Below are 17,886 nucleotides of genomic sequence, written 5' to 3'. Positions count from 1 at the left end.
GTTTGATATTCCTTTTCTTCGAAACACTGAAACAAGGGAAAAACAGAAACTGGCACTGGGCTCTGGGTTAATAAGTTAGTTCCAAAATAATAATAAAGTGCATAGTAAAGCCCATTAAACATCCAAGATGGATAATATAATAGCATGAATACTTCATAAATTATAGATACGTTGGAGACGTATCATAAAACATCACATATATGTGCATTTGCATTTGTGACAAAAGTTTTGAAAAACTCCCATCTCAATTTGAGCTCATATGATCTCAATATGAACAGTAAAAATGTGAAAAACTTGAAGAAAATCTGAAAAGTGACGGTCAAACAATGACAATCCCTCCACCACTACCCCCACCCTTAATCATAAGATAGATAGTGGGGCGATTATGGCGAGCCCCTTCCTTCTCTCAGGCGAGGCCATTCCTTCTCTTTCATTCACTCAAAATCGACTCACTTAAAACTGAAAATTCAGCTGACTGAAATGTAGCTAAACTGATTAATTTTCGCCGTATATGAGCGGAGGCCAGCGCATAGTTGAGATTCGAGAGGGACGAGAGGGGCGAAGCCGAAAGGGAACGTCCGAGTCAACCAACCACCGCCCGCCCGCGCGTGCATGTGCTCGGCCCACCCAAAACCCGCCCAACCCATCCACCTCGCCCGGCAATCCCCTCTGCCCTCCCAATAAACAATAATGAAGCCGCCGGCGCGGCGGCCGCTGCTGGGCTTGCTGGCGGCGGCGGCGGCGCTCTCCTGCCTGCTCCTCCTCGCCCCGCCGCCCCGCCTCTTCCCTTCCTCCTCCTCCTCCGCCCGCGCCCCCACCTCGCCCTACGCGCACCGCCCCAAGCTGCTCTTCCTCCTGGCCGGCCAGTCCAACATGGCCGGCCGGGGCGCGCCCACCTCCCCCCTCCCCGCCCCCTACCTCCCCCACCCCCGCCTCCTCCGCCTCGCCGCCGACCGCCGCTGGGTCGCCGCCCCCGCCGCTCCACGCCGACATCGACACCCACAAGACCTGCGGCCTCGGCCCCGCCATGCCCTTCGCGCACCGCCTCCTCCTCTCCTCCTCCTCCCCCTCCTCGCCCTCCTCCCTCCCCGCGCCCTCCACCGTCTCCGACCCCGGCGGCGAGGACCCGCTGGTGCTCGGCCTCGTCCCCTGCGCGGTCGGCGGCACCAGGATCTGGATGTGGGCGCGTGGCCAGCCGCTGTACGAGGCCGCCGTCGCCAGGGCGCGCGCCGCCGTGGCGGGCGGCGGCGGGGCGCTCGGCGCCGTGCTGTGGTTCCAGGGCGAGAGCGACACCATCGAGGTCGACGACGCCCGCGCCTACGGCGGCAAGATGGAGCGCCTCGTCGCCGATCTCAGGGAGGATCTCGGCTCGCCCAATCTGCTCGTCATCCAGGTCAGCGCACGCAAACACTCTCCATGTGCTGGCGTTAGCTGAAATTCAGCTCACCCATTAAAAAGTTAGCTCCTTTTTCACCAACACGCCACTGCAAAATTAATACTCTTGGTATGAGAAATGTTAAACTTGCCCCACACTGTTTCATTGCACATTCATGTCAACTCTGGCTTGGAAAATCACTTGCAGAACTTACACCAGCTGGGAGAATTAACTGAGGTTATTAGGTTACTACTAGTACTAGATAGATGACCCAAACCCGATAAAAGCACGGCGATTTCCCTAGGAATTATTGTGCGCAACATCCAACTCATTCACCATCATTATTTTACCACTGGTCCTGCGTATATTGTTTCTAGTTGCTACGTATATGGAAATCAAGTGCAGAGGCATATCGAGACTCTGCAATCACTATGATATGGACATAAAACTGAGTTAGCAGTACCTCATGTCTCTCATGTTGGACTAAATCAACTAGTGGATTATATTATATTAAAAAGACAGATACATGAGTTGATTGAAACATCACCAAAAATCTATTACAATTGATTAAATGAAAGCTTCTCGAGCTCCACATGGGCATCAATGGAATGATTCATATATTAACTAAAGACAGATATTACATGAGCTGGAACATAACATCACCAAATCTCTATTACAAATGATTAAATGATCTTCTGGAGTTCCACATGGGCATCGGTGGAATGGTTCAACCACTCAAACTCAATATCGTGACAGTGTAACCATGATAAGGGAATGATGAGTTATTGATCCCCTGCAGTCAGTTAGGTTGACCCGTGGAGTTTGACATCGGTCATGCTGTGTCCAATCCAACGATTCGAAGTTGTGCTAGGATTTTGGACCGCTGCGAGACACGTGACCTGTGACCTACTCTGCCCCATCTCAGTAATGAGCCTCCCAGGTAGACTGGCCAATGCTCCATCAGAATAAGGAAGACAACAGCCTTTAAGCTACCAGACCTTCCACAACCAATATCTCCTGTGGTCCTACCTAAAGTCGCCAGCTTGTTGCATTTAAAATGGCACTGTATCATAGTGCCAAACACCACCAGATTAGTGCTAGCACTCACGGAAGAAAAGAAAAATCAGATGCTTCTACATTGCCCATAACTTGAAGCATTGTGCAGCAATCTATCTTGCCAAACTATTTTTTGGATATGTCTTTCCCAAACCAACAGCATACCACCTAGTGCCAACCTGCCTTTTATATTGCCATCGCTTTTCTTGCCTTTGACTCCATGTGATTATCTGTATGGTGTTTCTGAGCAGATTACATGACTGCTGACCAGCTCAATATGTTTCTGATAATACTATATATGATACGCCAGTTATATTATGGCCCTACAAACATCTAACGTCATAAACAAGGGCATGTTGCCACCAAGAACCAGGTAGTGGTTTTGTGGTCACTCCATTGCCTGTCTAGAATCTGCGAGCCTGGTGTTATTTCTGAGTGTTGAGCGTCGGTCGCATGTAGAATCAAGATCGATGCTCTCTTTTTCACTATGCGTCACCGAAACATAACAGAACTAGAGGGTACAATCATATAGAAGTGTGGCGCACTTCTTGTAAATCTCATTTTTCATGGACAAGACTAGCATTTGTTTCCACAAGGCATAATAATTGTCTGTGCATTTGTACAGAATAATTATGAGCTTGAAAAGTTTATCAGTTGTACTGGTATAGTTTCACCAAGCTTGTACATATGTGATCTGGATTCTCTACACTCCACAATCCATTTAAAAACATTTTGCAAAAATAAGTCAGTGCACTCTTCTTTGCCAATCCATATAGTGCAAGAAATAAGAATTCCCTATAATGGCTCTTTTTTCTTTCCAGGTTGGTCTTGCATCAGGGGAGGGGAATTACACCGACATTGTAAGGGACGCTCAGAGAAGTATCAATCTTCCCAACGTGATTCTCGTCGATGCCATGGGCCTGCCGCTCAGCGACGATCAACTGCACCTCTCCACGGAAGCTCAACTCCGGCTCGGTGAAATGTTGGCGCAAGCCTATCTCGAATTCGAATCGTCGAGAGATCCCAAAGCTATAGAATCACCGCATCAATAACATTATCTGATTTGCTAGGTGTAGATACCATTATTCTTTGGGACATCCTGTTGTAGAGTGTAGATGAATGTACAAACAAGGGAAGATCTGCCCTCAGGCGCACTGTCGCTCACTATACCGCAATAACAAACGGATTCCGGTACAAGTTTAGCTCAAACTGTTGTGCAAGTGATGTACATTTGGGAGAAGAGAACGAGCTCTGTTTGTTGGAAACTTGGAATAAAGCTGAAGAGCATTTGTGGTGGGATTCTGATAACATCCCCATTCAATTTTATCATGCTCTGATATACTTTTTCTCATTCAGTAGTTCCAAAGCAGGATATAAACTTCCTTCCTGAAAGTGTGGTGCATACATTGGGCACCAGCGAAAAAACATCAAATTCAGTTCAGAAATTCCATCCATACTTTCTAAAACCAAATTGCAATTTCCTTTCAAAGCATCCTACCTTACAGACATGATGATTTTTTTTTTGTGATATAAGACTGCTTGTGAGTACTTTAGTTTTACATTCAAAATTCAAGCATCTAAAGAAAAGATTCCCTTGTGATGATTTGAATATTTACTTACTGCTGTGATATGGCATGTTAGCCTTTATGTTTTAGAACATGTCTGAAACCAGTCACATGTTCAATAATTTTCTAAAATGACAATGATATCGACGGTACAAAGCTGTGGACCAGGATTACAGATCTTTACAAGGTTAAGCGATTCATAAAACAATAAAATCCAGCATTGCCACATGAAATAGATCCAGCATTACATTACATCATAGCTGTTGAGGTACTGAAGAACAAATCAAATCGTTGCACACGCACACACAAAAACAAAAAACAGATGGTACACTTCGACATACAGGAAACGTTTTATTCTAGTGCTCGGCGTAGACAAATGCAAACTCCCACAAACAATATTAGATTCAGACAGAACAATTTTAACAGCAGCATAAGTACTGCAGGGCCAAACCACAAACATAACAACAATCCTGGCGACGGCAGCGACCGATCAGCCGTGGCAGAACCAGGAGACTCCACACCCGCTTCAATAACTTGGTCGCAAAAGTACAAGCAAAGCTATTATTATAGCGCACCCGGATGAACCGAAGACTCTTTCGCAGTTTTGCATCTGCAACACAAGAGATTTATACCGCGGTCAAAAACCAGCTTCCATAAAACAGGAGACAGTAGGCATTGAGAATGGTTAAAATGATGAAGACAGGATTGATGCTGAAACATTATTACGTGGAAAACATAAATCTAAATTTGATCTTAGTCCTCGCAAATTTCTTTCTACCCATACACATGGCACATATTTCGGTTGAGTTAGATATTAATCAGATTTAATATGGCTAAGGTTTTTGGATCTATCTTGACCCATAGATGACACCTATGCTGCTGGTATGGAGGATGTGCAACTATGCTGTTTCAACGATCACACCAAGATAGACAATGACAGGAGGGGTGCACATTGCTCATGCGGCCAAGTGATCTTTTTTTTTATACAAGACAAGATGTAACTCTCTATACGTACTTACGTAGTTATGTGAAATGAAGCTCAATGCATTGTTTTGTGATATTTTTGCCATTATGTTGGAGTCATAAATTTTGCTCTACTTCAAGGAATTATCAGAACAGATTTTATTTAAATAATATTAGCTACCATGTATCCATTATCAGTTAAGCAAAGAATAAACCAATCTATGTCCACTCCCCCTTCTCCAAGTCCTGCTCTTGGAAGCGTGGCTGGCAGCAAGGCACCACCCTCCATCTTGAGTTCAGGATAAACTCAAACAGATCCTAAACAGTCCCTATGTACCCCACCACTTGGCAAATGCATTCTATAAAGGGGAAGAAAAGAACCTAAGGGCAATTTCACAAAAACAACTCAGTAATGGCCTAGGCCACAAATTTGAACAAAAGAGGCCAAGACATAGTACCTGTTACAAAATGCACGAGATGCGTAGTTATGATTGCTGCAGTTGGTGCACAACCAGTCTCCTTCACGCCATTTTGCTCTGATAAAGTGCAAGAACATATGTACTCAGCTAGCTTATTCATGTCAAGTACAAAATTAATAATAAATACTTGCAAAAGGCAGTACTTTTCGGGATACATTCATTTGTCAATGGTCAATCAAGATTGTGACACTGGGATTCCATATAGTTCAACTAAAGAGTTAGTCCAAAACAACTAGAGTGTCTCCAGTACCCATTTAAGTTGTACAGTATTATGCTACCAACATAAAACGACCATGCAAATAATCAGAAAACAAGAAGACATAAAGGGACATAATTTTGCCAACCACTCCCAAATTTATATTTAAACACATGCACTGGCTATCTATTTAACACCCACTCATTCTCACGAAATTTGACCAGGTCTATTCATGTATAATTTCCTTCCACCTCATACATATAAATTTAATCATTAACAGACACAGATTCATAATCTATTTTTTTAGTTCCTATAAAAAGATATTCATATCTTCAAACCTGAAAACCCTATTCAAAATTATATAATTTGCTATTTTAATTATATAGGGGGTCATATTTGAACTGCTCTCCATTTGTCATCTCCCTATAGGTTGTTACACCCATTAGGATAGCATTCTAAGACAAGTATAGTGGCCTACTACATGAGTTTAATTTGTAATATGAGCATCTATAATTTATGAGAAGTATTACCCTTTACCAACTACACCAGACATCCCTGGAATTTGTCCAGATGCCATTGAGTTTCCATTGTCATATGCAGAATAAGTTGTCTGGCCATTATTGTTTCCAGCACCTTGACCCATAAATAAATTATCTGAGCCTGCTGCCTTTAATCAAATTGGAAATTAATCAATGTCATGTGATAATTAGGTAAACAAGCAATGACAAGTAAAAAGGCCCACAAGTACATACTGAAAGTGGATAATTAGCATTTCCTGGATTTAGCCTTTTATTATCCCAGTCATTAGCAAGCTCCTCTGATGCCAAACGCTTATTACCTAATGCTGAAACAAGAAGATTTTTCAGTATAACTATTAGAGTACATGCTGATCCTAGTTGCAAAATGTAATGAGAGTTTTGTCACTGTGATACTACATGAGCACAAGAAAGAATGTGTAATGTGGCTAAGTAAAAGTAAATGATAAAAACTAAGTTACATAAATCATTAATGCTACAACAAGAAGAGATTTCGGGATAACTATCGGACTTCATGTTGTCAATCACAAAATGTAACAACAAGGCCACTGTAATACTACATGAAAAACACAAGAAAGAATGCATAATGTGGTTAAGCAAATAAACTATGGAACTAGGTTAGATAAATCACTATGGCAGCCAAGCCAAGAGATCCAGAAAACAATAACAAAAAACCAGAATATGGCTATTATCAACTTCTTTTTGAGAGTATTGCCGACTTGTGTTGATCACGGAGAAGTTGTACAAAGAAACATCTGCCTACAGTTACCCATTAATCGGCAGATGATAGATGTATCACATGTGAAAAATAGTACTTTTGAATGTGCATGTACTACTAGACTAATTAGCCTATTTCTAGTGGCAAAGAATAACACAACCTTTTGAAAAGGCAAGTATATCAGATATAGTTCCCTAATCACTGGAATTCAGGGGGGGTATTTTTTTCATCAGTTAAGAGTACAAGTTTAAAAAATGTAGGACATTAGAACAGAGATGTCTTACTTGAAGAACTATCTGCTCCTGTGGATTTCATGGTTGTAGAGGCCATGCCTGATGGGACAGGTGCATTACACTCTTTGCACTGTAAAAGATAAAATAACAAGGAATAAGGTCAATCACATTGTACACTCAATGTAGAAAAGGCATACTGCAGAGAAACCAAAACTAGAGTTCATGTCTAAGGTTCAGTGTGAAGTTGCTACACTATGTTGTTGCGTAACTTATTTTATAATCTATATCTACTGCAGAAAAACTAGCCACGAAGCAGAAAAAAGTTGGTTAACCAAACAGTAAAATACGAAAAAGCGAGTTGGAAAAGCTAGATTATCATAATCCACTGCAGTGCCAAACGAGCCTAAATAGGCAACAAACAACGGGGGAGGAAAGTTATCTGTGTAATATGCAAGTAAACAAAGAACAATTTTAAGAATAAATGCAGAATTCGATGAAGGAAATTAGATGACAAAAAAAGCAACAAGATCGGACATATTAAAGGCTCTAATGATGACGACCTGATAAGTGCAGTATCAGGGCTAAACTAGAGTTAGCCACAATCGGCATAATATACGTAAAGCCCATTCTTATTACAATTCAGAAGGCAGGACAATATTTACCAACAACCATCATTATTGAGAATTAAGATATGACAGACAAGACATGTGATCACCTGAGCACGAGATGAATAGTTATGGAATCCACAGCTGCAGAGCCAGTCACCACTACGCCAGTCCTTTGGAACACCTTGAAACTGATTTGTGCTGTTGCCGGCGAACGGCCAAGCAGACGATTGCATACCATATCTACCAGCCATCCCATAGGGCCAGTTTGCGTTTGCGAGTAGCTGCTGCTGCATAGCTGGATTGCCAAAGTTCATCTTATACCCAGCATTGGCAATCTCCTGTACCCTGGCCATATAATCTGCATAGGCTGGCATCATTCCTCCCATTGATAACTGCGGCATCGCTGCTTCCTCCTTGGGCAGGTTGCACTTCTTGCAGTTCTTTCTGGATGCATAATTATTGTTACTGCAACCTATTCATTCATCCATTTGCCGCATAAACCAACCACCACCACCACCACCACCACACCAGGCAGCACGACAACGCACATCCGAAGTACACGCACACCAAGGCAACCAGCCATCCCGCACAACACCCAAAAAAAGAAATAAGCACACACACACTAGTCATTTACTCAGTAAAGCTGCTGGTACTTCTCTAATATCATCTACAAGCATACTCCCTCCGTCCGGAAAAGCTTGTCCCTCAAATGGATGTATCTACCACCAAGTTAGTGCTAGATACATCCATTTGAGGGACAAGCTTGGGACAAGTTTTTTCGGACGGAGGGAGTACATATACAATGAGTAAAATAAACATCAACAGCAATTAAGATTTTCCAGAACAAAAGGTAAGAAATTACTAGCACGGATCCCACATCCCACACATGTTATTTGGCACAAGCAAAAATCGCTTAAATAGCGTGTATTCACTTTTGAGTACCAACTCATTACCCAAGCCTCCAGACCCCAGAATTATATCACAACCATATACTGCAATTACTATGATCATAGGCTCTAACAAGGCCAAATACACCTAAACAGGATTAAGATAATCAAACAAAACATAAATGCTATAACCATTAAGCGGTTAAACCTCCGATGCAATGTGCCGAGAGAGATCACAAGCTTAAATTAACAGGGCCCCCGAGAGCCATCGGTGCCCATCTCGTATCACACCCTAGCCCATGATACAACACATCTCGAGCCTACGCCACCTCCAGGCTAGCTCTACCAGCCTGATAGGTTTCCCTCTCCACTTGATTTCAGCTCTACATAAGCCTAGATGGGGAACAGCAGAAACTAGAGGCGAGGTGTGGGGTGTTGGGGGCCGTACCGTTGCAGATCCAGTCGCCGGCGCGGGGGAGCCACTTGGAGTCGCGCGGGGTGTTGGGGTCGACGAGGAGGCGCGGCTGCTTGCAGCGGTTGCAGAGGGAGCGGAAGGCGTAGTTGCGGTTGCCGCAGCCGCCGCAGTCCCAGTCGCCCTCCCTCCCCCCGCCGCCGCCCGAGCCGCCCGACGAGGATCCCGCGCCGGCCATCGCTCCGCTCGCGCTCGCGCTCCCGTGCTCGCGCCGGCGGTGGGGATAGGTGGGGTGGGGTGGTGGCGGAGGTGACGGGGGATTTGATTCGGGAGTGGGGAGGAGATTTGGGGGTGGCAGCAGAGCACGGAAGGGATCCGGGGAGATGGCAAAGGTATATTCTTTCTCCCTACTCTTTGCCCCTGTCCCTCTCCGGCCTCGCCCGTGTGAATTTCCCTTTTCCTTCAGTCAAATCTGTAAAAAAAAATTACCCCAAACTTTTTGTTTTTTTTTTTAAGTTTAGAGAGCAGGATTTTGTACAGGTTGCTCGGGTCAAGGTTTCAAATTCAAATTCCTTATCTTTTCGTAATTTCAAGTATTAGCATTATTTTGTCTCTGGGACCGGCTGTCGGGTTGACAATCTATTTTCTCCCTTTTTCTTGTGTAGAGGCTTCAAAAGGACTCCCTCTGCGCACTTCCAAGATAATATTAATTTACAGAGGGAGTAAATCGCAAGATAATATTTTTCGCCGACTTCTTTTGCCGGCACAACCCAACATGTCCGACGATTGAACAAGCGCCGGTGCCGGACATGTTTGGTTGCCCTACGCATTTTGCCACACTTTTTATGCCACAAGTTTTGTGGTGGCAAAATTGGTCGTGGCAAAAGTTGGTTAGCAACAGAGTCTATAGCAAGCGGCGTATGTGACTAAGAAAGTGTGGCATGCTATGACTGTGGATACAACCAAACACTTTTCCGCACTTTGATAGAAAAGTGTGACAAGGCATGGATGCCAACCAAACATGTCCTTGGTTACACTCCAACAAACTTTCCGATAATGGCCTGATGCCACCACTTACTAAAACTTATTTGCAGATTCTTTGATAATTATAAGTATTTCTTTGTTTAAATCCTGAATCGGGAGGCTTTGTCGAATATAGTACAAAAACTAAATTGATAAGTTGGACTGTCATCATCTAATAATCCACCGTAATGCCAACTCTGCCACTCCGTTGTGTCATAATATGGATATTAATTGCAGTCTGATCTTGGATGAGCTCCCACAGTTGCAATGAACTTCTTTATTGGCTAGTTGGACTGTCAGAGTCATCACAGGATAATAACAGAATTTGCGACCGCTCAATCTGTTAACAGTTTTGAGTTCCAGTGCCAAGCTTCAAAATCTTTCTTTCTATTTTGAAAGAAAAAATTTGAACAATTGGAGGATCTGATGGCATCAATAAACTAGCAACCTACAAAAAAACTTAAAAGAAAGGGCGGAAAAAAAGAAGGAACGGTTTTAAAATCCCCTGCATTCACCATTTCTGGCCGGCGAACAAATGATCTCAAAGCCATGCAGCAGCTTGTCTCATACAGTAGCAGCGGCGGGGGCGGTAGCTCCTTCAGTTTGCAAGCTATTGTAGTAGTCAACAAGAACCTTCCACCCACCAGGGCACATGAAACCATCAGGAGGGTTCTCTCCAGTTTTGGCGAAAGTGCGCATCTGATTAATTTGTAGGGTCAGTTGTTAGCAGCAGACACTAGTCTCCAGTTTGCTAGCATGGACCATTGGTCTGCTGACAAATAAATGTGATAGAAACGCTTACCTTGGTTCCTGAGATGAACAGAAAATCTTGACTGCGTGAAGGTTCAAAGAAAGCCATCTTCTTGGCCACCGTATCATATGCTGCTACCTGGATCACATCAAAATGTATGTAACTATAACAGGAAGTGGCAAGAGATACGAATGAGTAACACACCCAAGAGATGATGAAATGCTGAACAAGTCTACAGGGCATAACACATTCAAAAGTGGGAACAATTGCTGAATTATCCAACAAAAGAAAAACCGGATGACTTTGACAATAAACATGGAAGGAGTATTATGTGCATCAAATACCTTGAAGGGCAATATGTTGAGTTTCTCCAGACCGGGGGCCATGCTTAGGACCTTCTTCCCATGGTCTGGGTTGTACAGATCTCTCTTCTCTGTCGGATGGCCCATCCCAGCTGGATCACGACCCACTATGTAGAAATTAGCACCGGCGTTAATTCGTGCCTTTGCATGCCACTGCACTTCTGCTGGACCAGCATAATGCATTGGGGAGGGAAATATAGACACGATAGTGGTCTCGGGGTCAAGGACTCCATCTTCTAAGACCTGTCATGCAGTAGGACTTAAGGTTTGCATTTTGCATTATCCCAACTGGTAAATAATCTGTGTAAACAAAATTATTACCTTGCTGTGTTGTTCCATTCTAACAGGCAGCGGGACATCATCAGCTTTTGTAAAACCACCCAAGGGGTGTAGCAGTAGAATGGGATTCTTGAAACCCATTTCCAAGAGACGCCTTCTAGTGTCATTCATCAACAGTGCATGCCCATTGTGGACTGGGTTTCTCAACTGGAATGCAAATACAGCATCAGCCCCACGCTTGTCGAATTCGTCCCTAAGTTGCTGGGGTGAAAGCCTGTAATGGTCAAGGCCATCGTTATACTTAATGGGTTGCAACACCTCCAGATCACCACCAATCAGCCAGTTTCCAGCTGGTGTTATCGCCTCATCGACATAAGGTAAGCCAGGCGCAGTTGTCCCCCATGTTCTTGCAATCCTTTCTTCTTTATTGTGAGGGTATATTTCGACACTGATAAAATGATAATGGACATATCAGTGAAAACCTCGTTAGAATTGGACAAAAAAGTAATACCACAAAGGACAAATTTCACTAGTCATTTAAGTGCTGTCACAACGTTAGTTAAGTTTCATCTAGCATATGATCATATATATGATTGGTTGCTACTACCGTACCAGTTAAAGCCACTTAAGAAGGGAACTGTTCTAAAGTGAATCATGACAGAAAATAAAACAGAGGGTAAAAATGACATGAATTTGTAAACAAAATCTTGACGCATCAAAAATCTCATCATGATTACTACTTCATGGTCCACAAGTAAATCCAAACAAAAAGCTTCTTATACATGTGAGGGATCAGCACATAAATGAGTTTTTGACCTTTTGTACAATCAGATTTATTATGAAGTTTTGTGGTTAGATAGCCCAAAATATGTATGTGTTGAAGACTTGAAGTTAATCAAAAAGGTTATGATGGTGTGCTTGGGCATTTTCATTGCTAGCATGTCACAGACAGAAATGTCCTCACTTGAGGAGGATCAAAGCAGGAAGTGATTTAACTTCACTTAAAATTTACCCCGAATTAAAGCTATGCTGAGCTTAATTCAACCAAACCATGTAGAGGTCATTTGTACAAGGGTTCGAGAAGCGGTGCCAACTGCCCAGGTCCCCGGCCAGTGACAGATTTTTGCCCAAAATTCAGAACTGTCAATTTTTTGTTGTTTTGGTACAATTTTTGAAGTACTCAACCAGATATGCTGGTAGAGTTAAAAGTTGTAGGAAATTCCAGACAAATTGGTGAAAATTTGAATTCAAGAAAAACGACCGGTAACTGGTCAATCATCAGATACCGGTGAGGGAGTGGTAAATTTCTCCAAATTATATTTTAGACCTGATTTTTGTATAAATATAACTACAATGGTAATTCAGAGCTACTGCAAAGAAATGACTACTTGGGATTCAGATATGCTTAGATTGTCTGGAACAGACATAGTTCAAATACAGTTCAATGGGGTGACTTAAGAGTGCTGATATGATGCTTTAGTACCCAAGAGAAGAGCAAAAAAATGCCACAAGGAGAACATCACATGTGTCAATTTCTACTTTTGAAGTCGGCGCACACCAAAAAGAAAAAACATTGCTCCAATAACCACCTAATAATGAATAAGCACAGATACCTTCAACTTCAAAATGAACAGTTATTCCCTTTCCACTTTATAAAAAAGAAGAAGAATTGGCCTACAGTGGATAAAGAAATGCTGTAGCAATTAATGACTGGTCGCATTGGCACATGGGGCTGCTAAAATCAAGTTGTTAATTAAGCACGAGGTCAAGTACAAAGTCACAAGGCAATCCTTATGCAATCACTATGAGAGTGACATGAAAGGGACATCACTGTCAAGGATGGCAGCATCTTTTTGTTCAAACATTCTCATCCATTGAGCTTTTGCTAAGGTGCTATGGTCCCCCAAACCTGCTAAAATGTGGACTAGAATGAACAGGCAGCAAAGCTAAGATGCTTCACTAAATTTTTCGGCAATGATAAGATGCTAAATTCTCCCACAATGGAAGGACAAGAGTGTTTTCGGGTGGCGAAAAAGACAAGAGAGGCACCGTATTCGTTGGCTGTGAACTTGCGATAAAGTCTCTTAAGTGAAAAAGATAATTCGCCGAGCCGACATTGCATCCTACATTCTCTAAATTATTGGGAATAAATCAAATCGTCAATACATATCAAAACTGACGTTTAGGAGGGCACAAAGTACACACCCATCGTAAGAATCATCCAATTTTCAATTTTGCACGCCCAATAAACTTGAAGGAATTTTGCCATGTTTTCATTGCTATTTTTGCACGAAAGTTGTAGAACATGTTTTCGGTCGAGCCAAGAACCATGGAAATGGAAAGTGCAGACGGGTGAAATGGGCGACGGTAACGTAATCCACAGAACAACAGCAGAAGGAACTGAGAGGCGGAGATGAGAGGAGGAGGGGGCAGGGGCGGACCTGCGGAGGACGGCGAGGAGCTCGCCGTCGGGCCCGGCGAGCGCGACGTCGGGGGCGGCGCCGACGCGGTCCTTGGCGGCGTCGTCGACGGCGAGCACGATGGGGAGCGACATGTTGGCGAGGCCGCCGGAGGGGAGGCGGAGGGAGTTGAAGTGGAGGCACTGGAGGTACTCGTGCTCCCGCATGAACCCGCGCAGCGGCGACGCCCAGCCCTCGGCGAGCACGTGCGCCCACTCCACGTCGACGGCCGCGAGCCGCACCCGCGGGAGCGCCTCCGCCTCGGCCCGCAGCGCCTCGCGGCGCTCGGGGGGCGCCACCAGGTCCACCAGCGCGCCGCCGTCCGGGTCGATGAGCGAGCTGCGGATGGCCGACATGCCGCGGCGGGGCCCGGTGCGCGGGGAGGACGCGGCGGTGGCGAGGCGGAGGCGGGGGTGGGGGAGGAGGTGGTGCGCGAGCGTGGCCGAGGCCGAGGTGGCGGCGCGGCGGCGCGGGAGGGGGGAGGAGGGGTGGTGGAGGTGGGTGGGAGTGAGGAGGTGGAGGGCCATGGCCGCCTGCTAGGTGTTCGACGGACCGACGCTCCGGTGCGGTGCGGCGCGGCCTCCGAGCGCGCGCGAGTGTTTTTCTTTTTCTTTTTCTTTTCTTGTCTAATCTATTGGCTCAGAGGTTTGTGGTAGGATGTGGAGTATTTATATGTGTGGGCATGACATGGGTTGGATTTGATATTGACCACACCATGTTATGTTGTGTTGACCCCAAATGTTTGGAAATGTTTTCATGGGGTTAAAGAAGGGGCAGGATTTGAAGGCATGCCAATCAAGGGGGTGTGATTGAGGATTTGACATCATTTGACCTTGCTTGTTTGGAAATGGTTTATGGTAATAAAGTGAGCATAATGTTTTGGGTAATTGCATATCAAAGGGATTCAATTGAGGACTTGACTCCCTTTGGCATTTCTAGCTGACATGACATGCATGGTGTGTTTGGTTTGTGATCAAAACCGATCTTATCTGTCATTTGGTCGTGATTTTATTTTTAAATGTTTGTCTGGGCGTCACGATTTTTGATTGGACAGTAGGAGGCGCGCAGAATGTTGGTTGTACTGAGTTTATGATGGATAGGGTCACACTCAAAACGAAAGCACACGTCCATAAAATTGGAACCGGCGTGCAAGTGAGACCCCGGAGAGCAAAACATGAAATCGAAATATCAGCATTGAAAATAATTGACTGTTTGAATCAGCAGAAGATTCGCACATCTTTCACGAGGAAGATGGTCTTCTTCTGCTCGAATAAATTTATTTGTTTATCTTTTCTACTGGCGAGGTGATTGATATGTGTACATTTTCTTTAGCGGAGATCGATACGTGTACATGAACGCGTCAAACTCAACACTTGTACAAACGGCGGGATTAAGGTACTTGATCCCTCTCAATCTCTCTTTCAAATTGATGATCTGGAGAGGTGTTTCCAAAGTCATCTCCAAAAATTTGTCATCTCAAAATATTTCCGGTTTTCATTTTCTATGATATGTATTTCTATATGAAAATTGGTTATTTAGGATGTGCAATGATCCCTGTTAAGCATCCATGGCTGAATGGTTAAAGCACCAGCTCATAGCTAATACATTTGCGGATTCAATTCATGTTGGATGCACACAAACACCGAAAACATGCATCTCAAAGAAAATTCATGGTATCTTATAATTCATCAAGGTATAAAACCACGTCTATAGTGGGAGTCTCTATCTAATTTTGATTCCTTTCTCATTGGCGTCGTTCATACTGATTTTGATGTTCAGCCGAGAGTAATCCATCATGTTTTTGGCTGGGGGCACCCATTATTTTTTCGTAAAAAATTTAGCAGATGATGTAAGAGTTATTTGATAATTATTAAAGCTAGCGATGAAGGTCTTTTCGTAAAAGAAAAGATAAAGAGCCACGAGTGAGGTTGACACAACTGGATAAGAGAATGGTGTATAGATGATTTGCACATCCCTAAACTGAGATGCAAATACACCAGAAGAATACAGACAATAGATACTCCAAATCCTTTATAATTCACAAAAGAGGTCCTTTATAACTCATTCGAAAAAAATATGATCCATCTGAACCAAATTGAAGGAAGGTTTCAAATTTATTCGTGTCGGTTCAAAAATGCAAGATCCATTTTTCAATAGACTAAATTTCACTTTCTGAAATCGGGCAGACATAAGAGCAAGGAGCAAGGAGACCTTAGACGAAACCAAATTCCTAGGAGCAAATATAGTAGGATAACATAAACGCGCTTGAAAGGACCGATATGTTCGACTAGAGGGGGTGTGTGTGTGGGGGGGGGGGGGGGGGGGTTGAATAGGCGACTAACAATTTTTAGCTTCTTTTAACAAAATAGGCTAAACAATAAAATATGTTGTCTAGATATGCAACTAGGTGGACAACCTATATGATGAGCTCAACAACAACAATACAAGCAAGCACAAGATGCAATCACAATATAAGTTTGCACAAAGTAAAGGCCAGAAGTAACCACAAGTGGAGCCGATGGAGACGTGGATGTGTTACCAAAGTTCTCTCCTTTTAAGGGGAGGTACATCTTCGTTAGAGCGGTGTGAAGGCACAATACTCCCCAAAAAGCCACTAGGGTCATCATATTTTCTTTATGCCCTCGCGCAATGCAAAATGTCGTGATTCATCAATCATTTTGGATGTTTATAGTCCATGTTGGACTGTCGGATTGTTAAAACATCAAATAAGTTGTTTTTTTAGGGGAGACCAAATAAATTGTTCGTACTTAAGATTTCCAGTGTAGGTGTAACATCCGTGTTGGGCCGGCGAGGGTGTTAAAACACCAAATAAATTCTTCGTATTTAAGATTTCGAGTGTAGGGGTAACAAATGTGTTGGGCTGTCGGGGTTGTTAAAACACCAAATAAATTGTTCGTACTTAAGATTTTCAGTGTAGGTGTAACATCCATGTTGGGTCGGCCGGGTTGTTAAAACACTAAATAAATTATTTGTACTTAAGAGTTAAGTTTTCCATTGTAGCTGTAACATCCATGTTGGGTGCGGGATTGTTAAAACACCAAATAAATTGTTCGTACTTGAGATTTCCCGTGTAGGTGTAACATCCATGTTGAGCCGACGGAGTTGGGGTTTAGTCCATCAATGCATCCTTTGTGAAGGATATTGACTGCCATTATGAATCTTCTTTGTTGTAGTGACATTCCATATCCTCATTGATGGCCCTGTTTTTTTGAAGTTTAATCATTTTCGATTTCTTTGTCCGAATCCCAAAGGGTACATTGATGGCCCTACTTCGTCCGAGTCCGCGGTGACCATGAACGACAAGGACGTGATGAATATGAGTGAACTGGCGCGGGACCTAGCGGTCATTTTGACGTGACGCGTGCGTCCAGGTGTCCCATATCTGCCCCAGATTTAGCTGGATATGGGAATTGCCAGTCAGTCCGGGCGTTTGAGCCGGTTATGGAAAGCTTGGTTGGGTGACGTTTTTTGTGCGAACACTGACCGGACAGCCCGTCCGGACGATCTGGGGCGGGCATGGGCCGTCCGTTGGTACATGCTCTAAGGGTGTGTTTGGTAGGGTGTATAGAAGGTGCATGAGGACAATAGTTTCCTTCTCAACCTACTTTTGAGTGTTTGATAGGGTGCATGGGCTCTACTCAACATGGTCCATCTGATTGAAAAAGGGCCCATAGCACAACTCAGGAGAGAATGGACTACCAGCCGTTCGCTGCTCAGCGTGGCTCCTCATGCCCACTCCACCTGTTCCCTACCCAACCCACCTGGCCCTAACGACCTCTTGGACCCCCTCAAAAATCCTGACCTAGCTGCAACTGAGTGCATAGTTTAACCACACTCTTTATTACTGATCAATTGTTGGGGAACGTAGTAATTTAAAAAAAATTCCTACGCACACGCAAGATCATGGTGATGCATAGCAACGAGAGGGGAGAGTGTTGTCCACGTACCCTCGTAGATCGACAG

At 43.9% G+C, this 17,886-nt stretch overlaps 2 protein-coding genes and 1 pseudogene across 3 annotated transcripts; 1 reads left to right on the top strand and 2 right to left on the bottom strand.

Annotated features, from left to right (window-relative positions):
• The first annotated feature begins 636 nt into the window (after positions 1 to 636).
• LOC123051087 (probable carbohydrate esterase At4g34215) lies at positions 637 to 3,752 on the top strand (annotated as a pseudogene).
• Positions 3,753 to 4,192: 440 nt separating this feature from the next.
• LOC123051086 (nuclear pore complex protein Nup153) lies at positions 4,193 to 9,418 on the bottom strand. Of its 2 annotated transcripts, none has more exons than XM_044473851.1 (7): positions 9,065 to 9,418; positions 7,837 to 8,201; positions 7,173 to 7,251; positions 6,387 to 6,478; positions 6,165 to 6,301; positions 5,418 to 5,495; positions 4,193 to 4,606 (listed from the first exon to the last, which is right to left on the bottom strand). In XM_044473851.1, exons 1-7 carry the CDS (start codon positions 9,264 to 9,266, stop codon positions 4,561 to 4,563), a joined length of 999 nt encoding a protein of 332 aa, XP_044329786.1. In that variant the 5' UTR covers positions 9,267 to 9,418; the 3' UTR covers positions 4,193 to 4,560. The 2 variants fall into 2 exon arrangements, with proteins under 2 accessions (XP_044329786.1, XP_044329787.1); XM_044473852.1 differs by having other exon boundaries at positions 7,837 to 8,173; positions 9,065 to 9,415.
• A 713-nt stretch (positions 9,419 to 10,131) lies between these two features.
• LOC123051085 (ATP sulfurylase 2) lies at positions 10,132 to 14,551 on the bottom strand. The gene is made up of 5 exons (XM_044473850.1): positions 13,885 to 14,551; positions 11,486 to 11,891; positions 11,147 to 11,407; positions 10,854 to 10,940; positions 10,132 to 10,750 (listed from the first exon to the last, which is right to left on the bottom strand). The coding sequence occupies exons 1-5, from the start codon at positions 14,427 to 14,429 to the stop codon at positions 10,616 to 10,618; spliced, it is 1,434 nt and encodes a 477-aa protein (XP_044329785.1). The 5' UTR covers positions 14,430 to 14,551; the 3' UTR covers positions 10,132 to 10,615.
• Between the last annotated feature and the right edge of the window lie 3,335 nt (positions 14,552 to 17,886).

Source organism: Triticum aestivum, chromosome 2D, assembly GCF_018294505.1.
Source record: "Triticum aestivum cultivar Chinese Spring chromosome 2D, IWGSC CS RefSeq v2.1, whole genome shotgun sequence".
Lineage (NCBI taxonomy): Eukaryota > Viridiplantae > Streptophyta > Magnoliopsida > Poales > Poaceae > Triticum > Triticum aestivum.
This window is presented reverse-complemented; position numbering and strand designations above follow the sequence as displayed.

Excerpts from the sequence above, each read along its gene's own strand:
- LOC123051086 (XM_044473851.1), bottom strand. The coding sequence starts at position 9,266 with ATGGCCGGCGCGGGATCCTCGTCGGGCGGCTCGGGCGGCGGCGGGGGG. Across the intron at positions 5,496-6,164 it reads TCTGGTGTAGTTGGTAAAGG|AGCAAAATGGCGTGAAGGAG; the intron begins GTAATACTTCTC and ends GCACTTTATCAG. Across the intron at positions 4,607-5,417 it reads TCTCGTGCATTTTGTAACAG|ATGCAAAACTGCGAAAGAGT; the intron begins GTACTATGTCTT and ends CTTGTGTTGCAG.
- LOC123051085 (XM_044473850.1), bottom strand. The coding sequence starts at position 14,429 with ATGGCCCTCCACCTCCTCACTCCCACCCACCTCCACCACCCCTCCTCC. Across the intron at positions 11,892-13,884 it reads CTCCTCGCCGTCCTCCGCAG|TGTCGAAATATACCCTCACA; the intron begins GTCCGCCCCTGC and ends TCATTTTATCAG. Across the intron at positions 10,751-10,853 it reads TGTTCATCTCAGGAACCAAG|ATGCGCACTTTCGCCAAAAC; the intron begins GTAAGCGTTTCT and ends CAAATTAATCAG.